This window comes from Chrysochloris asiatica, unplaced genomic scaffold (assembly GCF_000296735.1).
Source record: "Chrysochloris asiatica unplaced genomic scaffold, ChrAsi1.0 scaffold00002, whole genome shotgun sequence".
In the NCBI taxonomy this organism is placed as follows: Eukaryota; Metazoa; Chordata; class Mammalia; order Afrosoricida; family Chrysochloridae; genus Chrysochloris; species Chrysochloris asiatica.
This window is the reverse complement of record NW_006408520.1, coordinates 18,781,556-18,806,202: the sequence shown is the minus strand read 5'-3', so window position 1 is coordinate 18,806,202 and position 24,647 is coordinate 18,781,556. Positions and strand designations below refer to the sequence as shown.

Genomic DNA, 24,647 nt, shown 5'->3' with positions numbered 1-24,647 from the left:
GTATCCCCACCCCAACTCTCAAACGTTCCCACCCTTTTGTCCTATACTTCCTGTAGCCCTTTTTCCCTCCTTCCCTAATAAGTTTAGGTTAAACTAATAGTCTCAGTCTTTGGAACCTAAGTACTTTTCCTGTGTTTTTAAAAATCACTAGGTAAAGTATGGAAATGTTCAGTAATGGTAGCAGGGGCACCATCCAGTTCTAGTCTCGTGGCAAAAGAGAGAGTTGATTCATTAAGGTTTTTTCTTTTTTATTTAAAGTTTCCTTTGTTTATTTTGTCATTTCTTTTTTTTTTTTTAAAGACAGTTTCATATTTATAGAAAAATTGCCTGAAAAATACAGTCTTGAAATACTCCTCCTTTCTTCACAGTTTTTCTTACTATTGTCATGTTGTACATAAGGGATTGCCATAGAGTTGGAACCTGAGATTATGTTAATGTTCTCTGAATCTCATCTTACAAAAATGTAAAATGGAAATGAAAAGCTGTGTAGGCTAAGCACTCAAGGTCAGCAGTTCAAACTCACCAACTGCTCCTCAGAAACCCTACACAGTGCCGCTATCAGTCAGAACTGACTCGGCTACACTTAACACTAACAGCATATAGGATTGGTAGTCATAAATGAAATGATGTACACAAAGTACATAATAGTCAATAATATTTGCTTGTCCAATGTTTGTCCTTAGCTTGCCTTTCCTTTTTTTCCCTGTTACCATATTTGGCAACAGTGTGTGTCTTCATTGTATCAAGAGGTACTGTAATATACTGGTCCTTGTTATTAGGTAACACCTAGAGTAAAAGGATCTAATCTCTCTAGCTACTTTGTTATCTACTAAATAGAAGAAGGCTTTCAGGCTTGTCAAAAGTACTGTTAAACCTGGTTTTTAAAACAAAAATACTAGCATTCTTCTCTTTGACTTAAAACAATGTTTAACCTGAATCAGATACCTTCAGAGTACCTGCTTTTTTTTTTTTCTTCCACTCAACATACTTTTATTTTGATGGTCTTTTTTTCCCCTTTACTTTTCTCCTAATTTTAATTATAAAATTTTCAAATTTATGCTACTTATCACTGAGCTGGTATTACATTCATATACATTTTCTTTGCTTCTTGTTTGAGACTATCATGTTCAAAGTCTTTTTTATATTTTATTTTATTTTATTTTTTTTTTAATTAAATGTTTTTATTTTGCATTGAGTGAAAGTTTACAGGGCACATCATCAGTTTCACATTCAACCATTCATATAGCTTGTTTCATTACATTGATTATTATCCCCGCTATATATCATCAGTTTACAGTGTTTCTCTCTATATCCTCTTTAGCTTTTTTTTTTTTTTTGGATGGGGGGGTGACTTGGCTTATTGGAATTTACAGTCTCGGCTTTTAGGGGAGGTTTTTACATTTGTCTGTGGATATCCAGGGCTCACGTATGAAATTACTAACAAGCATTACTGAATAATCAGATGAGGGACAGTTTGTTATGTCTACTAGGTAGCTAGAGTCTGATCCTCAGAGCCTATGGTTTGGACGGTCAACAACGCTTGGGCCCACAGGGGCTTGGCCTCCTGACCGGGTTTGTGCTGTCTGCATCTGAGTCCTCCTTTTTTATTGATTGTTTAAGGGACGCTGCCTGTCTTAGGTGGTCAGTGCGAATTCCTCAGTCTTACCAGTCATTGAGACTCATTGCAGCATGGCAATGTCTCTGTCCCAAGTAGCCGAGGTTCCACGTGATCCTTACCCGTCTCTGGCCACACATCCAGCATATAAACAGCCGCCATCCGAGGAAGGCAGGGAGGGAGGAGATCAGCTGGGGACCCCATGCGCCCGACGTTGCGGGCCCACCACCTGCTCTAAGGTGACCAAGCAGGATCACTATGCTGAGGTTCAATCCAGTTCCTCGGGGATCTTATTCTCTAGCATGGGTAACAAATGGGTAGCCACGCAGTGTTCACTTTGAGAATTACTTATATCATAAAATTGAGCGTGTAGCTGATGAATATCCCCAGACAAGTGTATATTGTTCCACAACCTTCTAAAATGCTGTTGGATTAAGTTCCAATTAATTTCTGGGTTACTGAAAGATAACACAAATCTACTTATACCTTGAGTAACCTTAGCTGGGAGTGTAGTCTGGATATGTTGTTGTTGTTAAGTGCCGTCGAGTCGGTTCCGACCCATAGCGACCCTGTACAGGGTTTCCAAGGGTGTAAATCTTTACGGGAGTAGAAAGCCTCATCTTTCTCCCGCGGAGCGGCTGGTAGTTTCGAACCGCTGACAGTAAGGTTCGCAACCCAATTCGTAACCACTACGCTACCAGAGCTCTATTGGGTCTTATTTCCCTTAAGCAGTCTTCCTTTCTTGAACTTGACCTACAACTATGGATGCAGTAGCTCAAAAGAGGGGAACAAATCGTTATAGCAAGGATCATTCCCACCCCCTCCATACATAGAGTAGACAGGGAGGGGCTACTTAGACACTGGCTACCCAAAATGGGGGAGGGGTGGTGGTGGTGGTGGCTATAAAAGCAAGAAGTGACTGGCTTACAAGCTTTCAAGAGGGAGCCTAGATTCAGATGGTGTGGAGGAAGGTAGAATCTCCACGGAGTAGTATCCAATCTGTCTGGACGGGGCTGATGAAAGGAGATGGGGATAGCACTCATGTGGCACAAAACTGAATAATTACGATCAGGACTGACTGTAGGGGTTGGAAATGCAAAGATGGATGTTTTGTAGCAAATGAGGGGAATGGTTGACTCTGCAGTCCAGGCGTGGAGGTCCCTTGGACCTAGTTGAACTCTAATCCAGTCATTGAAGCAGGTCAAGTGGGTATTATCTGCAAGTGTGGATGTTCTTGTGCATATGCCCTTCTTATCAGCTGGATGCTTCACTGTCCACTCTAGTCCTCTGTGACTATGTCACTGACCCTGGGCCTAAGAGTCCCCAGATCTTGCCAAACTGCTAGCCAAACCAGGTCTCCACCTGGGTTTACAGGAGTCTATTGAATGTGGTAGGGCTTAGCTTGCAGCTTCATTGCTGTTTTTCCCTCACTTCCCCTTAACGGTGACCATCGTAGTCACCAGTTAGAGCGCATGTCTGCTCGTGTATTCCCGTTGAGTTTTAGAAGGGGTTTTTCCCTGTGAGCACTCGACTGCTTGCCTTGATGTCTCCTGGGCAAGCAACTTGCTTGTTTTTGTAGTAGTCAGTTGGACTGCCATTGTTGTTTTGTATTTTTCCTGTCTGTCTTTCTTTCAAGAAATATCTTCTGTTCTTCTAGCTGCTCCAGGCTGGTCTTGTCCTTTCAAGTGGAAATTTCCCACCTCAGAAGATTCTGGATGGGGTTCAGGATTCCCCCTTTGGTCTTATGTAATGCAGAGGCTCCACAGGAAGCCTCCTTCACTGGACATTTTGTAGCCACATTTTAGATTTTTCCATTACGTGCTTTTTTAAAAATTACTAATTTCTCCATTAAGATGATTAACTGGAAGTTTACTTCCTACAATAGTTAGAATTTATGGTTTTTTAGTAAAAGAATAAAGACCCATGCTTGTTTCAACTAACAAGGGGTTTTGTCGGCTAATTTCAGGGGTAACTTAATCTAGGAGCTCAGATGATAATTTTAGGACTCAATTTCTCTTGATCTTAATCTCCTGATCTCAAAGTTTTGCCCTCCACAGTGGTAGCTTCATGATAAGGTTTCATATCATGGTAATATCCCAAAACTTTAGGCTTACATTCCTCCAGTGGAATATAGCCCCAGGCAGAAAGCTGTATGCATCTTGGTATCTGGTTGAGGCTTACTGTGTATCTGTAAAGGCCTACTAGCCAACCTCCAGTCCTGTACCTGTGCTCTGATAGGCCCTCTGGAGCCAGGAGAGAAACAACTCCATCTGAACCCTGTGAACTCAACACAAGTCTGGATGGCGCCCTAGAAATTTCAGGGTTCTCCAGCCAAAAGAAAGGGGAGAGAAATCCTGGATCATGAGAGACAAGTGTTTACAAAATTTTTCAGTTTATCCCTGGTGAAACATGATAGTAAGATGTCTTTACTGAATAAATGCTATGTGTCTAGAACATTGTAGCTTTTGATTTTTATCTCCAGAAATTCAGCAAAGAAGGATTTCACATTTAGATGCAGTTTATATAATCAACACTTCAAAAAGTAAGGACTTGATTTGGAACTGTGCCATTGATATTTGATTTCCTTATTTGATCCAGGGAGATCAACTTATAGACTATGTACAGAGTTTCCATGTGGGTAATACTTGATCAGAGCTAATTTTATGTTTTATAGTCCTGAGGGAAGTTACACTGATGATGCAAACCAGGAAGTCCGTGGGCCACCCCAACAGCATGGTCTCCACAGTGAGTTTGATGATGAATTTGAAGATGATGATCCTTTGCCTGCTATTGGACATTGTAAAGCTATCTACCCTTTTGATGGTATGATTTTCTTAATATATTATACTTGTTAAAATTAATTTCGTAAAGTCTAAAAGTATCAACTCACTCCCTTTGGTATCTTTGGTTAAATAATATGGGGGTAAATCAAGAAGTATTGTTAGCAGGGTTACAGTTAACATATGTGTAGGTCTGTTCTAAACAAAATGTGTTCAAAGATAATTCTGTGTTCTGTGGATGGCTACAGACAGTTTCTCTTAAGTAGTGGGTGTGTCTTAGTCTTGTTAGGGTGCCTTTAGAAAAGATCAAATCAAAAACAGTAGCTTCTGAGGGAATCTGTTAGGCCAGTTAAATACAAAGCAGAGCGATTAGTACAGAATGTTACAGTGACAGTGTTTTGGGATTGTAAAGGAGTAATCTTGATAGATTTCCTCAAAGGATACAGGTCAACATGGAGCCTTCTTATGAAGGAGTTTTCAGAAAATGGAAAGTTGCAAAGTGAGGAAAAGGCCAGAAAAGTTGAGCCAAGAAACTTTTTTTCCTATCACAACTTTGCATCTATTCATTCTTCAAGGGTAGCAAGAGTTGTCCTAGGAAAATTTCTTTGGAAAAGCTTTTCCCATCTACTTTACACCCCTGACATTGCCAATTCAGGTTTCTTTTTGTACCCCAAACTCAAAGAACACTTAAAAGGAACATGTTTTATGTATTTTTGAGAATGCCAAAACTGCCATTTTAATATGGTGTAAGTCAAAGAGTGCAGAAATCTTCAAGAAGATGGATTAGAGGGACGGAAACACCACCTTCAAAAAATGTATAGCTCTAGATAGCAAATGTTATGAGAAACAATAGCTTCACAGTTTGATATTTTCATTTCATAAAGAGTTATATGATTTTGTAGCAAATACCTTTTTACTTACCCTGGTATATTACCAGAAATTAACATCCGAGTTCATTAGTATGAATACTTTTGTTATAACTCTATTACATTTATAGAGAATTTTCCTTTGCCTCTCATACATGGAAATGAAAGAACATAACCTACGTTATCAGCTCCTGATTGCAGAGTCTTATTTGCGTATCAACTCTGGTTGATACAGAATTGCCCCCAGAGATCTTACTAATGACTACATGTTCTCAAGGAAGATGAAGCAGCTTGAACATAGAGCCCTACTCAGTAAGTGCAAGGCTGGTGGCTGTTGCTTCATGCCCTTCCTTGTTAGCTTACTGACATTGAGACTAGGTCAAGGTAGATGGCATAGCTGAATGTACCACCTTAGGCTGACTGTAGGCTGCCTTGCAGGGAAGGAGGGACAGAATGTGACATATGGACACAGATGTTGTGAGGGAAGTAAGGCAGTGTGGCTCTTACCTGTAGAGTTTTAGGTGCCTGTACTGTGAAAGGAGCAGAACACCTTCACAAATAAGTTGTTAGAAAATCGTGTGATTTAAGGTCCTTCTCCACTGATCCGTTATATTGGATTTTAAATTGAATGAAGTCTTTACTTCTCATTCTGAAAAAAATATATTGAATTAAATCTTGCTTCATACAATAACCCTGGACTGCAAACCACCAGTTGCTCTGTGGGAGAAAGGTGAGACTTTTTCTGCTCTTGCAAAGATTTAAAAAGGCTTTGAAACTCTATATATGATCGCTGTGAGTCTGAAGTGACTCAACTTAACAACAACAAAATTGCTTCTAAACACTGACTACAAGGTCGATTTGAATCACAAGGTCCACAGTTCAGAGTCACCGTCTGGTCCTCGGAAACTCTGTACACTGTCGCTATGAGTTGGGACCGATTCAACGGCATTTAACTGCAATGACAACATCACTCTCTAAATTACATCATTTGTTGTTACATGCCATCAAGTTGGTTCTGACTCATAATGACCCTGTATAGGGTTTCCAAGGGTTTTTAAATCTTTGCAGGATCAGAAAGTCTCATTTTTCTCCCATACAACTGCCTCCTGGGCCTGAACCGCCAACCTTGTGGTTCACAGTCCAATCTTTAATGTACAATGTGATACCAGGACTCTAAGAAAGGAATTTAGCATATGTTAAATGAAGATTGGGTTTAAAAAATTATTACTGCCAAGCAGACTAGGAGTGGTTAGGGATGGGAAAAAGGAGACGCTGAGGCTGGTGAGGGTTTTGAAGGAAGTGTGAGTTTGTGGCTTTGACAATTCTGCTTCTACCACCAGCAGTCTTTACTTCTTTCTTCCCACCCTTTCACTATCTTGTTACTATTCTCCTGATATATATACCTCATGATTTTGTAGCTAACAGCAACACTCAAATTTGAGGAAAGCGTTAGAACTGTGAAATAAGAGTTAGAAAATCTTGGCAGAATGTGTGTATACTGTTACTGTGGCTCAGTGACTTCGTTTGTTAAATGGGAGTGATGTTAGTGCCAGTCTCAAAGGATTTGTGTGCAGCTCGTATGAGACATGATGGATCTGAACTGTTGGGTACTAAGCATCTTACAGGTGTTGTTACTGATGAGCCACTCTTGATTCCAGGCATACTAAATTTGTTAACATTTAATCTTGTTTTGTGTTGTTTTTGTTAACTTTTGTTGCAAATTGTCTCTGTGCTTAAATTATGCCTGAACTATGAAAACTCTTACTTAGGACACAATGAAGGTACTCTGGCAATGAAAGAAGGTGAAGTTCTGTACATTATTGAGGAGGACAAAGGCGATGGATGGACAAGAGCTCGGAGACAGAACGGTGAAGAGGGCTACGTCCCCACATCATACATAGATGTGACTCTAGAGAAAAACAGTAAAGGTGCAGTAACTTATATCTAAACTAATGTCAGCTCTGCTGTGCGTGGCATAAGAACGATAGCATAAATTGGAAAGCACATTCACCAGGTTGGACAATGTAAAGGGCATCCAAGATTTATTGTTCACTATGTGAGCTGAGTGTAGGCTTGATCTTAGAGATGTGAATATTACCACAAGAAAATATTCTCATGATGCTTTACTGTTTGAGTGATGTTGGTGTGAAGCTTAATCGATGCCTTTTGCTTTATGTCCTGCTTAAGTCTGTGTGAAGGATTTGTGTTTTTCTGGCTTCTAAACCCTAGAATTTGGTCTATTGGATATGAAACCACAGACAGAAAGCTTAGCTTCCCTTTGCTTCGGGAAACACAATGGCTGTTGTAAATTCAAATAAGCAAAACTGCTCTGAATGCTAGAGAAAGTTGATTCCCAAAAGAGTAGTTTGTTCTAGGGGTTTGGATTTGTAGCTATATTTTCAGGAAGAAAATTAATAGTTGATTGATTGAGTAAAATAATTTATTTTAATAATGAATTTTGCTTTCCTTTCTAACTTTGGTTTTCTAAAGGAAGAAAACAAGTACCTAGTTACATAATCTATTTAAGTAGTAGGTTAATTAAGAAACCTGTGAAACAAATCATCCTGGTGTAATTATTTCCAATAATGTGCAGGCCTCCTAAATTAATCTTCTGTTTGTAGTTTTCATCTTGAAAATGTCTTTTGGGAAATACCATGTTAGTGATCATTTAGCAGTTGTATTTAGGGAAATAGATTCTAAGTGAACTAAGTAAGATAGAGAGGGAAGGACTGGGAAATATTTACTTTTAAAAGAAAATCTTTTTTTTTTTTTTTTTTTTTTGACGGAGTTGGGGGCAGATACCGGTATCACCGTTTAGGGCATTTCCTCATGTTAGCTCATTTAGTCATCTGTTAATAGGATAGATTTTTTTTCCTTCCAATTACTTTCAACACGCATTTGTTGCAAATGGTTATACAATCACTTCCACCGTTTTCCGCAAGGATGGATTGTGCAAAATGTAACATCGTAAGTTAGTTTGTGTGGGGAAATCAAGCGAGAAATCAATTAAGAGGTTGTTCCTTGATTTTGCTCATGTCCCCAGTTTTTTTGTTGTTCAGTAGCTGACTATAGAATGTTTGTAGAGACATTTGGGACACTTTAACTGAACACCCCTTTTGGTTTTACCAAAGGTCTTCAGTAATTGTTCTTTTCTTTTTCCTCCTGGACTGCAGGTTCCTGAAGAGGGTTTCTGAGGAAATGGGCAAGATGTTGAAGGAGGTTACATGCAGCTGCTTTTGGGGGGAGGGTATTAGACTTTTCAGGCTCTAAAAGAGAGTGAGAGAAGCAAGTTGCATGAGTGCATGCAGACATGATTATTTTTCACTAACTTCATTAGCATTTCCATACTTTGTGTTTAAAAAAAAATCATTTTAATACCAATCCTTAAACTCCTAGTTCACAATTATTCACATGAAAGGAAAAAAGAAAAAGAAGGGGGGGAAAAAAGCCAACAGTGGCTGACCTTTTTTTTTTTTTTCCATATCAGAAAGAATGCAGAGCTGTCTTTAACTTTGTCTTACAATTTGGCTGTCCCAACAGGACTGCCTTCATCCAAGCTCTGTTTCAATTGGCTTTTAGATCCATTGTCTTTTAGAATCCTTGCCATTTGTCAGTGTCTGCCTGCGCCACCTCCATGCTCGCTTAACATCCTGTTGCATGTCTAGAGTGATTGGCTAGATTTTTTTCAGGCATGTCTTTATAATCCCTTGTTCTTGTCAATGCCTTTGTTATGTTTTATGTTAGTAGTGCAAATCACTTTGTCAAAACATATTCAGCACTAATGTTTCCATCCTAGTATTTGTGTACGCTGCTATAAACTTCCCCACTACAAAACATTGCAGTTTTGGCATTATGAAGAAGTAGTCTGTGAACCTGAACTATTTATGATAAGAAAAAGAAAACATCTCTGCTCTAGCCTACAGCCCAGTTGAAAGAACACTTTGAAACGTAATACATCTTCAGCACCTCAGTCTGGGAAGAATATATAGTCAGCACTGAAATCTTGGCATAATAGACACAGAAGATACTCACCACCTCAAGACAAAGGACTGTTTTCAGAAGTCAGCTGCTTCCATTCAAATGCTGCCTTAAACTAGAGTGCCTAAATCTGTTGATTGCCAACTCTACCACTACAGTATCCCAACAAAAGGGCTTAATGTGTCAGCTCAGTGCGACCTCCTTTCACTCTGCACCTCTGCTGCAGCTGCCAGATGTAGCCTCGGTAGGTGGCTTTGAGAGCTCCACCATGTACGATGGTGCATCTTCACATTTGTGCATCAAACTCAAGACATCTCCAAATCCATTTACTTTACTCAGTGTTTTTAAGAAAAGTTTTATGGATCCTCCCCATTGTCTTTTAATTTGGGGTTATGAAGTCTTCATTTGATTATTAACAATGATAGTCTGTTTCCAAGTGATGATTTTGTTTGAACCCAGATAAAATTTAGTGAAACTTTGTAATGATCTCTGTGCACTTTTAATTGTAAAATGGAAACTTCTGTATGTTAATACTGTAAATATATTTGTTGTTAGTGCCCCTATTGCTCATTTTGTCCTGCCTTGAATTTGTGATTCTGTTAATGACTTGTATCTTAACTAATTTCTTAGTGATGTTGTAATAGAGAGACGGGGGTGGGGGTGGGGGAGTATTTGTATCAATGAAGCTTCATTAATTTGTTCCTTTACTGTTTTGAGGGGAGAAAGAGAATGTGAAATGTTCTGTGTATTATTGGATTTTAAGCAATATTTTAGAAGCTGTGTGACTGCTTTTAATCATTTTCCCCCCAGTGTTATTTGAATCTTACTGCCAGTTATACTAAAGCTGGATGACAAATGTGTGAGCGTTAATGCCTTCATGAGATCAAGTATGCCACTGTTAAACGGCTGACATAGAGTGCATTACCTGTGAGGCTAGTAAACTATCAAGTTTTAGATTTGAATCTCGTTACAGGGTTATTTATATAATGTGACATTATTCAATACTGACAGACTACGTGAAGTAGTTTTAAAATCTAGTGCTATTTTTATTTTAAAGGTTAGCAATGAGGAGGAAATGTGATCTGGCTGTGTTTGTCTTCTATACAAAGCCTGAAGTGCTTGTATTTTTTGGCTAACAGCCACAGAGGGCAAAGTTTAAGGCTTTCTTGTAAGGACTAACTGTTCTTTTCAAGCTACTGTTTGTTTTTGTAAAAGCAGGATTTGCTTCCGTAGGAGGCAAGTTCCTTCACGTGGAATCGTGCAACCTGTATATGGGTTATTACATTTGTACTTGCACAGTTAAAATCATTCTTAAATCATTCTTAAATTTTGAACATGTGGATTGTCCCAAGAGAAATCTTTAATTTTTCAGTAATTTCTAATCTCTTTGTGCACATGTTGATTTCTTAATGGTAAATGCTTTGTTTAAGATAGTGTTCTTGGTTGAAAATATTTTCATGGAATAAAACAATCTTTTCAATGGTCAGTTGAGGTGTATAGTGTGTTATCTTGTTACCTTGATAACTAAAATGATGTAATGATTTTACCCTCGAAGATGCTATGTTTTAGATAGTACCAAGTTAGGTGATAAGCTTCAGAAATGGAAACATCTGTATTGGGCAAAGCAGTGTGGGTGATTGCATTCTCGTTTTAGTTTCTCTCAAACTTTCTTAAAGGAATTTTTTTTCAGACAGTAAAAGCTCTTTTCATTGTTTTGAACTTTTGGTTTGTTTCACTAATACCCCTTTATTCCTGGTGTGGCGCTGTAGGTTAATCCACCAGACTGCAAAATTGTTGGTTCAAGCTCACCAGCTGGTCCTTGGAAACCCTATACAGGGTCTCTATGGATCGGAATCAACTCAGCAGCACTTAGCAACAACATTAATCTATAGCATTAGATACTCTTTTCCTGCTATTTTCATTGTTTTGTGTGTCCCTGTTTGCAACTGTGGCATGAATGTCAATAAATGCAGCCCTTCACTGTTCAGAATTACCCTTCCATTTCCTTTTTGGGTTCCAAAAATTTCTATTCATTGTCTCACACTGTGACACTAATTATGATAAACATTCTCCTATGCTTAGAAGTGTCAGGAAGACACGGATGTTCTCTCCTGACGAATCAAGAAATACAGGAAATGCTGGCCAGTGTGTGGTGGCTGTATCAGGGGATGTGGGAGAGGGATGAAGAGGATAAGATGATGTAATGGAAAGGCCATAAACCACAGCTATGGTAGAACAAAGCAGATTATTTATTACATGTGATTTTTTAAAAGTACTTGATTTCAGCGCAAGTTCAGTGTGAGACAAAATTTTCTATTTTTGTAATAGACAATATAGTTGTGGAAGCTGGGGCTGATTTGAATCTCAACTCAGAGGAGAGTTTCTTGTGGAAAATCCAGGGCACTGATCTCAGCCTTTTCGTATTAAATAGGTAACTGAGGTGAAAAACTAGAAGGCATGTTAATCAGTTGTAGTTGGTAATCGTAAAATGTTCTCAGTACTCTGGATACTAAGCTTAAAACAAGATGAAATTTTTAAAGGATCAATTATGTAGTCTACCGTTTGGTTGAAAAGTAAATTACAGGTTTGTTTTATATATAAAGCACTACAGTATTTAATAAATATAAGTAATACATCTATGAACAACAGTAAAAGAAACATAAATCTATCATCCACTTTAAGAAATAGAAAATTACCATCTCCCTCTTCCTCAAAGGTAAAGCATTATCTTTAATTGCATATTTATTTATTTTTCTTTGTAGTTCTACCACATGGATGATTTTTCCTAGTCCTGATTAGCTTTTTTTTTTTAAATGAGCTTTGTAAAGTTGGTGTCCTCTCTGTGGGCAGTGCTGATAGTCAGCTGGTACACACTAATATTGCCATGTTGTTAGGAATTGCTGTTGAGTAGATTCTGACTCATGTGTTCAGAGTAGAACTGCTCCACAGAGTTTCAGCAGGGCTATCTCCTGAGGTGTCTCTGAGTGGGTTTGAACCACAAACTTTTGGACTAGTAGGCAAGCACATAATTGTGCTACCCAAGGACTCTGGTATTGCCATACAGAATATTGAATATTGAAATATTTCTATATGGATTGGTAAATAGTAACTCCAAAAAGTAGTGAAACTAATTAGGTATATAAGTTTCAGTATATATAGGTTATCTCAGAAACCACCTGTGACACTTTGTGATATAATTCCTGGTTTGGACACTGGGAACAAAGCTGAAAGATTTACTGTCGATTTACTACTATTTTAGGTATTTGGGGAATCTTCTCTGGTGTCGTAAGACTTTGGGTGGAAGCACAACATGGGCAACCAAGCTGAGGAAGGTCTCTTTTCATCACCAAAGAAAGACCTAAGTTTGCTGGGAAGATTGGAAGGGAGCATGTAGGCAGACAAAGGTGTCGGGGGCATATCCCTTATGGTGTGTACAATAATGGCTCTGTAGATGGTTTGTTTAAGTTTTGCTTTATTGTTCCGTTCATTTAAAGGGCCCTGCCCTGTGCGTTTTAGAGAGGTGTGAGGAAAACGCAACAAGAACACTGTTTAATACTGTTGAAACTCGCTGTTTAATACTTTATAACAGCGTGACAGCACAACTGCTCTGTTTTCTCCTCTTCTCCCCTGACCAGTCTCTGGACAGGAGAGTCACGTTAGCCTGCCATCTCCACCTCCATAAGCATGCCATTCCCTGCACTTCCTAGCATTGAGTCGACCAGCTCACTCTGTTTCAGGGCCAGCAATCCTCCTGGCATACTTGACCAGTTTCTTCTTCCCTTTTTCCCCTTCTGCATCATAAATGATAGAAAACCAATAACTATTTTACTGACCAGTGCTGGGTTGTTTTTTCCTAATTGACTTACATGAAGGACACAGTGTTGGATGTGGAGTGAGACAGACAGAAAAAAAAAAATACAAGCTACTTGTTTGGCAGCCTAGATCAGCAATCCCCCCACCCGTCTCACTTCTTCCTCCATGTGTACGCCATGTTCTGTGGAAGAATGATCCACTCTGTCTTGGAGAAGTGCTCCGTAGAAGTGAGGATGGCAAGACTTTATCTCACTTACTTTAGATGTGTTATCAGGAGGGATCAGACACACAAAGAGATGGATTAACAGTGACCACAGTTGTATTATCAAATATAACAATGATTGTGAGGATGGCACAGAAAAGGGCAATGTTTAATTAATATGAGTTGGAATTGACAGTAAGCACCTAACAACAGCCATAGAAATGCTCACAGTATCAGTCATCTCAGGTGTAACGATTAGTCTTTCCTGCCTGGAGGAAAGAAGAGTGATAAAACTTAAAGCTGCTTGGAACACCAAGTCCAGTGGGCTAATGAATGGCCCAAGTGAACACCAGTCTCCATGACCCTGAGACCAGAAGAACTGGATGGTGCCCAACTATCACTAGTAACTGCTCTGGAAGGAATTACATTAAAGTCCTGGATAGAGTGTGAGAAACGTGGAACAAAACTCAAAATCATAAAGACCAGGCTTACTGCTTGGAGACTGATGGAACCACAAAACTATGGCCCTTGGTCATCTTCCAGCTCTGGAACTAACTCATCTCCATGACTCAGTTTTCAGGCACGCAATAGGTAGGTATGTACGGAAACCACAAAAGGAGTGAGATATGTACAACATAGACTGGCCAACCATTCAAGCTCAGAAAGGTAGCATTTACCTGAAGACAGAATTCAGAAGAGCTGGGAAAGGAGGAATGGGAATGGGAAACGCGGAAGAGGTGGGATAAGTGATGTTACATGGAGGGGATTACAATCGTTAAGATGGAATGAAGTGTATTATTTGTTGAATGTAAAACTGTCTGTAAACCTGCACTGAATTCACAATAAAAAGTTTTAAAAAAAGGAAACAAACAAAAAAAACTCTTCACAATTTTCTTTGGTAGCCTGCTTTCCCCAGAGTGGGTGACCCAAGAATGAGAGAAAAGATGGAATCAGCAGTTTTTATAAGTTCATTTTGGACATGACATAACATAGCTTTCACCATATGCTTTCGTCACATAGATGAACCTGTATACATGCTCTTGTTAGTGCCATTGAGGTGGTTCTGAGGAGTGGCTGGTGGGTGAACTGCTGACCTTGCCATTAGCAGTCCAGTGCTTATCTTACAGTGCCACACCAGGACTCGGAGAAAAATACACAAGTGTCAACACCAGGAAGAAGACATTGGGGACTATATTGTAGGCTACCTATCTCACAAATCTTTCATCAGCTTTATGTTACTAATACAAGAGGACTTGAAAAAGTTTGTGTGTGGGTGGAAGATAAAGACTACAAAGTATATTTCACAACATATGCCTCATTAAAATCAAAACTTTTATAAGCCATGATACCAGCCATTTAGTCCATCTGTAAAGTACTGAGAGTCCTGGGAATTTAATCATGTCAATACAGCCTTTTTGACGTTGTTGTTGTGAAGTGCCGTCGAGTTGGTTCCGACCCATAGTGACCCTGTATAGGGTTTCCGAGGAACAACTGGTGAGCTTGAACTGCCAACCTTGCAGTTCAAATGGCTTTGCAGTCTGGCGCATTAACCCAGAGCGCCACACCAGGACTCCTTTGACATAAGCTGAAGAAAAAGGGGTGCCATGTAAAGATTTTTAAGATTTAAGACTAGGAAACAAAAATAAGCCAGAAGGAGTCAAATTAGGACTATAAATTGAATGTCTAATAGTTTCCCATCAAACTCACCAAATTGCCCTTGTTTGATGAGTAGTGAACAGGGACATGTCATGGTGGAGAAATACTCTGATGAAGCTATCCCAGCCATTTTTCTGCTAAAGCTTTGACTATCTTTCTGAAAGCACTCTTAAAATAAGCAGATGTTATTGTCTGTTGACCCTCCAGAAAGTCAACAAGCAAGATGGCTATTTATGTTGTTAGGTGCTGTCAAGTTGGTTCCAACTCATAGCGACCCTCCGCACAACAGAAAGAAGCACTGCCCAATCCGCATAGTTGTTATGCTGTGGCCATTGCTGCTGCCACTGTGCAAATTCATCTCATCGAGGGTCTTTCTCTCTTTTGTTGACCCTCTAGCACAATGTCCTTCTCCAGGGACTGGTCCATCCTGATATACATGTCCAAAGTATGAGAGACAAGGCCTAAATATCCCACCCAGCTTCTGTGGAACTTCTAGTTGTACTTCCAAGACAGATTTGTTTGTTCTTCTGGCGGTCCATGATACTGTCAAACCTTCATCTCCAACACCATAACTCAAATGATCAATTCTTTTACAGGCTTCATTATTCATTCAACTTTTTTAAATGAAAAAGTTTTTGTTGTTTTTTATTTTCTTTTAAAAATGTGCCTATGAGGCATTTGAAAATATCATTGCTTGGGTCAGGTGCACCTTAGTCCTCAAACTGATCTTTCCTCTTGAACCCTTTAAAGAGATCTTGTGCAGATTTGCCTAATGCAATACATTGTTTACTTTCTTGCTATTGCTGCTGTGAGTGTTAATAGTGGATGCAAGTAAAATGAAGTCTTTGACAGCTTCAGTGTTTCCTCCATTCATCATGATGTTATTTATTGGTCCAGTCGTGGGAAGTTTTGTATTCTTTACATTGAGGTGCAATTCATACTGAAAGCTATAGTCTTTGATCTTCATCAGTAAATATTTGAAGTCCAGGTCGCTTCCAGCTAGCAAGGTTGTATCCTCTGCATATTGCAGGTTGTTAAGAGTCTTCCTTCAATCCTGATGCCACTTTCTTCTTGACAATGCCAAAAAAAAAAAAAAAACCAAAACTTGTCATGACCTTTGCTCTTCATCAGTCTACTTTTGCTTTGACAGGACCACTTCCCCCTCTTTATAGCCATTTCTTTGTGTTTTGTTGTCAGGAACGTGCTGCCAAAAGCCGTATTTCATCTCCTGTTACATTTCTTCAAAGAAATGCTTGTTTCAGGTGTCCATTGAAAGCTCTGCTCTTCTTGGCAAATGATCTGGGCTCAATAGTTAGGTACCCATTGAGCAGAAAGTTTGTTCAACTGTCATTTTTCATTGAGAATGTGTAAGCTGAGCCATTTGAGACGTCTGTGGTATTGGTTATTGTTTCTGCTGTTGATAGTGGGTCCTCTTCAGTTAGGGCATGATCAAAATAAATTGTTTCCTCCCAAATGATGTGGATGGTCTGCCACTGCTGGCTTCATCTTCAACATCTTCTGATTTCTACTTAAGAGAAGTTATTCATTTGTAAACTGCTGATTTCTTTGGGACATTGTCCCCGTAAAATTTTTGTAAAACATGCATTTCACCCAAGCTTCTCCATAAATTTGATACTTGTTCTCACTTCAGTTTTAGCAGAATTTATGTTGCTCTGATAGAGGCTCTTTCATACTGATGTCTTATCCTTCTCAGTGCCTCAAACCTAGTCTCTGCTCAAACATGTTACACCAAGTTAGTATACATTTATTTTTATCCAAAAAATGTTTGGAATCCATGCATAGTTTTTCCATAATACACACTTTCCATGACCTTGAAGACCCCTTGTATCTACGCTGGGTGATGCAGACAGGTAATGTGCTTGGCTGCTAATCGAAAGGTTGGGGTCCACCTCAGAAGAAAGGTCTATTGATCCACTTGTGAAAACCCAGCCATTGGAGACATTATGGAAGACAGTTCTCTGTCACAACATGGGGTCCCTCACCATGAGTCAGAATCAACTTGATGGCAACTGGAAATATCTACTGTTTTGTCTTAATGTCCATTTAATGTAGACTGGTCAGTCTTAAGAAATTAATTATTCCATGATTCAAAGTCAAAAATGGTATTCTGTATTTTCTTTTTAAAGTGTTACAGTTTTATTTTTCACATGTAATTTCTTAAAAAACGTTTATTTGGTGTATGCGGTAAGGAACCTTTTTTTCTTTTTAATTTGTTCAGCCAGTTGCTCAAAAACCAGTTATTTAAAAGTCATCCTTTCCCCACTGATCAGCAATGACATTTCTGTCATATGCCAGATTTCTAAAGACGTACTTTCTTAGTGACATAGCTTAATAATGAGTGTTTATATCTAGTAGAGTAGATCCCACCTTCCCATCTTGTATTTTCCTGAAATGTTCTTGACTATTCTTAGCCATATAAGTTTTAGAGAAAGCTTTTATCAGGTTACTTGGAAACTCCTGTTAAGATTTTTATTAGAATTGTATTACATCTATAGGTCATTTTAAGGAAAACTAATACCTTTTGGATGCTGAAGCGAACTCATGAACATGGTGCCCCCCATGTTTCACTTTTCAGATTTTTAAGAGAATTTCTTCACAAAACTCCAGCACATCTTTTGTTTAGAAATATTCCTGGGTGTCACATTTTAAAAAATTAATTATTTTATTTTTAAGTTTTTATTGTGAACTGAGTGTTCGTTTACATGGGAGAACATTGGCTTTACACCATTGTCTCATTGCAATGATTACAGTCTCCTCCATGCATCATCAGTCAACAGTATTTGCTTCCATTCCCTGTTTATTTGGTGTTTTGGGGGCGTGGGGACGGAGGTGTGGGGAGGATGTACACAGAAACACTCAGGAATATATAATAATTTAAACAAGCAAAGTGCACATTCTGCCTGGCCACCAACACACATGAGTCCAGAGTCCTCAGCTGCTTCCTCCATGTTCTCATCTCTGCCTCCATCTCTGGTGTTGCTACTTCTTTAGATAGGGTCCTACACTCTGTTAGTGCTCTTCTTTCTTGATGATCCTAGAGTCTTGTGTTTCTGTAATGTATGATTAACTACTCCCCCATTTTTTTACCTTTACAGTTGTGACAGTCACAATTAGTCGTGATAACAATTACTCACTATTGAATCATAAGAATCTTATCCCCATCTCTTTTTACCAGACCCGTCTAGACAAGATGAAAATTATTCAGTGGGGACTTAACCTTCCCCCACACACTTAAACTAAACTCCTTCTTGAAAACTTGTAAGCCAGTCACTTTGTGCCTTTATCAGCCCCTCATTTTAGGTAGCCAATGCCTAAGTTGCCCGCCCCTATCTACCCTGTATACAGAGAGGATAGCATTGATATTTGATGTAAAGACTCCTTCCCTCTCAGTTGGTATTTTGAGCTACTACATCAAGTGTAGGTCAAGTTCCTCAAATTGTAGCGATTTACATTCATATGTGTGTGTATGTATATATATATACACACACACACACACATACATATAAGGAGCTCTGGTAGCGTAGTGGTTACGAATCGGGCTGCGAACCTTAATGTCAGCGGTTCGAAACTACCAGCTGCTCCGCAGGAGAAAGATGAGGCTTTCTACTCCCGTAAAGATTTACACCCTCGGAAACCCTGTACAGGGTCGCTATGGGTAGGAACCAACTCGACGGCACTTAACAACAACAACAACATATATATATATATATATATGTATTTATCTTCCTCTAGTCAAGTTCTGATTATCAAGCCATCGAGGCTAGGTCAAATGGGTACTATATGCAAGTTTGGGTGTTCTTGTGCATCTCCCCTCACTTCATATCAGCAGGATGCTTCACTCTCAGCTTTAGCCCTCCGTGGCAATATCCTTGTCTATGGGCTCAGGTGTCTCCAGGTCTCACCACACCTCAGACAATCCAGCCCTTCCTCTTCTCTCTCTCATTCCAAGTCAACAGGAGTCTATGAAGTGTGGTTGAACCAGAACATTTCTTCATGACTGCCTTTACCCCATCTTCCAGTCACCAATAGACCAATATGGTCACCAGAAAGCTTACATGCCTGCTTAGGTGTTCCCTTTGAGTTTCAGTCTTGGAGGGGGGTTTGTCCTGAAGGGACTTGATAGCTTGCTTTGATGGCTCCCCAGCAAACAACTTGCTTATTCTTGTAGTACCAATCATACTGCCATTTGTTTTGGATTTTTCTTGCTGATCTTTCTTTGAAGATGTATCTATTGCTGTAGCTGTTTCAGGCTGGTCTGCTTGTCCTTTCTAGCGGGAATGTCCCACCTCAGGAAGTTCTGGATGGGGCTCAGGATTCCACCTAGGGTCCTATACACTGCAGAGGCTCCACAAGAAGCCTATTTCACTGGGAAAGTTCTAGAACCCCTTTTAGGTATTCCAATCAATTATAGGCTGAAGACAGACTTACAAACTTTCTGTAATCATGTTTCCCGACATTCCTTTTTATCCCACTCAAATGTCTATGTTACAATAGTAGGCAAGGGAAACCAATATTCATAAGTCAGTCAAGCATCTTAACATTATTTCCCCTGTTCTATCCCTCAATCCCTATATCACAGAGCCCTGTTGTTCCAAAGTTGAACATCACTATTTACCTCTGTCCCATTTAACCCTTGCAAACCTGCCTCAGGGCTCCCCTATCTTCCTTGTTCTTCCGCCTTCTTGTGTATTGCCCCCCCCAACACCTGAACTATGATGTGTCTACCCACTACCCTGTGCTCCCCTCTCTCCACCCTCCAGCCCCTAACCCCCCACTGTACTCCCACTGGTAACCAACAAAGAAATTTTTTTCCTCTTTTGTATGGGTATCTTTTCTTAAGCTTTTACAATATTAGTCTTATGCAGTATTTGTCCTTTTGTGACTAATTTCACTCAGCATAATGTCCTCAAGGTTCATCCATGTTATGCAGTGGCTTGCAGCTTCCTTAGTATTCTTCAGGGTAGCATAATATTCCATTGTGTGTATGTACCAAAGTTTGCTTATCCAGTCTTCCATTGATGGGCACTTAGGCTGTCTCCATCTTTTTGCTGTTGTAAATAGTGCTGCTGTGAACATTGGTATGCATATATCTACTTGTGTTACGGCTCATATTTCTTGTGGATATTATACCAAGTAGAGGAATTGCTGGATCATAAGGTATTTCTATTTCTAACTTAATGAGGAAGTGCTATATTGTTTTCCAGAGTGGTTGAACCATTTTACATTGCCACCAGCGATGTAGGAGGGTTCCAGTCACTCCACATCCTTGCAAGCATTCATTGTCCTCTACTTTTTTGAACTTCACTGTTTATGGCTGGTGTGAGATGATATCTCATTGTTGTTTTGATTTGCTCTGGTAGCGTAGTGGTTATGAATTGGGCTGCTATGCTCAGGGTCAGCAGTTCGAAACTACCAGCTGTTCTGTGGGAGAAAGATGAGGCTTTCTGCTCCCATAGATTTACAGCCTTGGAAACCCTGTACAGGGTCGCTATGAATCAGAACCGACTCCATGGCACATAATAACAACAACAACAATGGCTAATGACCGTGAACATTTATTTGTATGTTTGTTGGCTGCCTGAATCTCTTTCTTGGGGAAGTGTCTGTTCATATCCTGTGCTCATTTTTTAAATTGGGTTGTCTTTTTCTTGTAGAGGTGTTGTAGTTTCCTATAGATTTTAGAAATTAGTTCTTTGTGTGATAATGTCATTGCAAAAGATTTTTTCCCATTCTGTGGGCTCCCTTCTTATTGTTTTGGTAAAATCCTTTGATGCACATAAGTTTCTAATTTTTAGACTGTCCCAATCATCTATTTTGTCTTCTTTTGTTTGTGTAGTTTTCGCAATGTTTGGTAGTCTGTGTGCCCTTTATCAGAGCCCTTAAATTTGTCCCTATTTTTTCATTTATGACCTTTATAAAACTGGGATTCACGTTTAGGTCTTTGATCCATGCTGAGTTGGTTTTTGTATATGACATGAGGTAAAGGACTTGTTTCCATCTTTTGCTTATCAATGACCAGTTCTGCCAGCACCATCTATCGAAGAGACTATGGCTTCCCCATTCAGTGTACTTTGTTCCTTTGTCAAAGATCCAGTTGTCTGTATGTAGATGGGTTAATTTCTGGATTCTCTATTCTGTTCCATTGATCTATGTATCTTTCATTGTACCAGTACCAGCTTGTTTTGACCACTGTAGCCAAGTAGTAAATTTTGAAATCAGGGAGTGAGAGGCTTCCAACTTTTTTCTTCTTCTTAAGTAGTGCTTTGCTTATCCTGGGCCTCTCTCCTTTCCGTATAAAATTTGCAATTGTTTTCTCCCTCTCTCTAAAGAATGTCATTGGAATCTAGGTTGGGATTGTGTTATATGTGTAGATTACTTTGGGCAGTATTGACATTTTCACAATGTTAAGTCTTCCTATCCAGGAGCATGGTATATTCTTCCATTTTTGTAAGTCTCCTTTTGGTTTCTTGTATTAGTGTTCTGTAGTTTTCTTTATACAGGTCTTTTGTTTCTATGGTTACATTTATTCCTAAATACTTCATCCTTTGGGTGTCTATTGTAAATGTTACTGCTTTCCTAATTTCCTTTTCAGGAAATTATTAGTATAGAGGAATCTAACGGATTTTTGTGTGTTGATCTTGTACCCTGCCACTTCATTGAATCTTCCAATGAGTTCCAGTAGTTTTTTGCTGCGTCTTATGGGGTTTTCTATGTATAGGATAATATCATGTGCAAATAGAGTTTTACTTCCTCTTTGCCAATTTGGATGCCTTTAATTTCCCTATCTTGTCTTACAGCTCTGGCTAAGACTTCCAAAACAATATTGAGTAGGAATGGTGACAAAGGGCATCCTTGTTTGTTCCTGTTCATAAAGGAAAGGCTTTTCAGTTCCTCTCCATTGAGAGTGATATTGGCTACTGTTTTTTTGTCTATATGCTCTTAATTATGTTGAGGAATTTTCCTTCAGTTCCTACTTTGTTGAGTGTTTTTATCAGGAATTGATGTTGGATTTTGTCAAATGCCTTTTCTGCATCAATCCATATGATCATGTGGTTCTTTTCCTTTTTCTTATTTATATGGTGGATTACGTTGGAGTCCTGGTGTGGTGCTGTGGGTTAATGCGCCAGACTGCAAAGCCGTTTGAACTGCAAGGTTGGCAGTTCAAGCTCAGCAGTCGCTCCTTGGAAACCCTACACAGGGTTGCCATGGGTTGGAATCGACTCAATGGCACTTAACATTTCCAAAGCCTGCCCTCCTTCCAATGTGATGTCTAGATCTATCTCCTGCTCATCTGTCCTAGTCATTCTGTCTTGTTTCTGGACATGTGCTGATAGGGTCACCTGTTTCTTGGGCATCTTCAATAGTTAGCTTCAATAATTAGATGAATGTATGTGATGTTTTATTATGCTTTCTGATAGCATCCAGGTAGATGTGATCTGTCACATATTTTTAAAAGGTGTTTTTAAAGCATCCTTATTATAAAATGTACATTCAGAAAAATGTGTAACGCACAACTTATTAGAAAAGCAATGCCCACGTTAGAAAAGACAACGCTACCGGCGCATATCAGAAGCCACACTCTTGTTAAAAGTCAAACTTCTTTCCTCTCTTAACTATCCTGACTTCTTACGGAGTCTCAGTCTTTGTCTTTATGGTTTATCTGTGTTTCTTGTAAATGGCAGACGGTGGTTTTGTTTTAAATCTAGTTGATCTTCCCTGAGTTTTAACTGGGAGATTCGGACATTTACATTTTGAATGATTATTGATAAGCATAGACTTATTTCTGGTGTTTCCCTTTGTGTTGTCTGTTTGCCCTGCTTTTCTGTTTTCCCCTTTAGATTAACTTGACCAAAGTCTGTTAGTAATCATCAGAACTTGAGTTTGAGCCCAGATCTTCATCTCACTCTGCGTGCTAAGCCAGAACCTTGAAGGTTTGATACCACTTGATGAATTTTGGCTTATTACAATATGATATCCAGAGAAAAGGTGGAATTTTTGTACTGGGATATGCTGTCTAGTATTAAAGAGACTAGATACATTTGTTACACAAAAAAGATATATTTTCATTCATGACTATTTACATTTTTCATATTCATTTAAAGAATATCATACAACTGATACCTTCTGAAATGTGTCATGCTTTAAAAAAAAAACACACAAAAAAACAACTCTTCTATTTACACTTATCTCACATGGAATTAAAAACTAAAGATGGCCAAATACAGTGATAACAGAAAGACACTAGCCAGTACAGCTAGATCTTTCTTTAATTTGCTGATCAGTATTAGCAATAGTTACCTTAATAATAAATTATCATTTATTTAAAATCAGTAGTAATTTTAAACAATTCATAAATAAGTGTGTTTTGTGCAATTTACATGTTTAATATCTTCTTGTGTATACTCCAAGTTTGTATATTGTTAGATTTGTATTTTATTACTATATCAAATGATGAGCTTCCCTAAAGAAGAGACTGGAGAATACTGTAGGAACCTAAAAGACTGTCCCCAGGTTCTCTGGAGACTTCTCAGGGTTCTGGCTGTTTAACAAGAGGAGGTTCTAATTTCCGTGAGAGTGCAGTTAAAATCTGGTTGAATTTCTCATATCTCTCTGTCTGGTTGACTTGTGCACCTTTGCTGCCCCACAGCAGTCTCATCTGAAATTCAGTCTTGAAGATTTCACTCATTTCTTCATCTGGTTGGAAACCTAATAGGAAACAAACAAAACAAAACAAACAAACAAAAGTTTGTACAGTTCCACCAAAACAGAAGCAAACCCCAAATTTGCACATTTAAAGTAGGATTAAAATGAACTTCATCTCTCAGAACTTAAAAAAAAAAAAATGTCTCCAGAGAAAAACAGAGGGTCTCGTTCAATATACAGGAGCCCTGGGGTGCTGTAGGATCAGCACTAGACTGCCCCTCAAGGTTGGTAGTTCAAACACACCAGCCACTTCACAAGAGAAAGATGAGATTTTCTGCTCCCATAAAGCTTTGCAGTCTCAGAAACCCTATACAGGGTTGCTATGAGTCAGCAGATGGCAGTGGGTTTGGCTTTTGGCTCCATGTAAGGGAGGACAGAGCTTCACCCTCAAGGATTTGAGCACCATCAGAGAAGGAACAGCAAGTAAACTTACTAAAATACAGTAGAATGAACTTTGTGTGTACAAGCCACATGTGGTAGGAAGAAGGAGTGTTCATAGTACCTGTTTAAAAAATAGCTTCATTGGTGTATGATTTACATGTGTTATGATTCACCTATTTTAACAGTATAGTTCAATGTATTATAGTAAATGTCTACAGCTGCACAACTTACCAGTTCTAGAACACTTCCATCACCTTAGAAGATTCCGGCACCTCTTTGCAGCCTATCCTAGTTCCTACTTCAGACCCCAGTCAGTCATTGATTCACTTGGTTATTTTGCCTTTTTTAGAAATTGCATATACATGGATTTGTGTAAGAATTTAGCATGACATTACTGAGATTCTTCCATATTGTTGCTTGTTATCAGTAATTCAATTCTTTTTATTGCTGAGTTATATTCCATTCTATGGATATATCACATTTTATTTATCCATTCACCAGCTGGTGGATATTTGGGTTGTTTTCAGTTTCTGGTGATTATAAGTAACGTTGCCGTGAATACTTGTGTGTAAGTCTGTGTGGACATGTGTTTTCATTTCTCTAGGAGTAGAACTCGCTGGGTCATATGGTAA

At 39.0% G+C, this 24,647-nt stretch overlaps 2 protein-coding genes across 3 annotated transcripts in view; one reads left to right on the top strand and one right to left on the bottom strand.

Annotated features, from left to right (window-relative positions):
• Positions 1 to 10,728, top strand: part of FNBP1L (formin binding protein 1-like) — an 89,369-nt gene extending 78,641 nt beyond the window's left edge. For both annotated transcript variants that reach the window (XM_006830952.1, XM_006830951.1), the window contains 3 exons: positions 4,290 to 4,438; positions 7,031 to 7,189; positions 8,435 to 10,728. In XM_006830952.1, the coding sequence (XP_006831015.1) occupies positions 4,290 to 4,438; positions 7,031 to 7,189; positions 8,435 to 8,442 (316 nt within the window). In that variant the 3' untranslated portion in view covers positions 8,443 to 10,728. The remainder of the gene's footprint in view (positions 1 to 4,289; positions 4,439 to 7,030; positions 7,190 to 8,434) is intronic.
• Positions 10,729 to 23,458: 12,730 nt separating this feature from the next.
• Positions 23,459 to 24,647, bottom strand: part of BCAR3 (breast cancer anti-estrogen resistance 3) — a 161,211-nt gene continuing 160,022 nt past the window's right edge. Inside the window, exon 11 of the mRNA XM_006831048.1 lies at positions 23,459 to 23,637. Within this exon, the coding sequence (XP_006831111.1) occupies positions 23,459 to 23,637 (179 nt within the window). The remainder of the gene's footprint in view (positions 23,638 to 24,647) is intronic.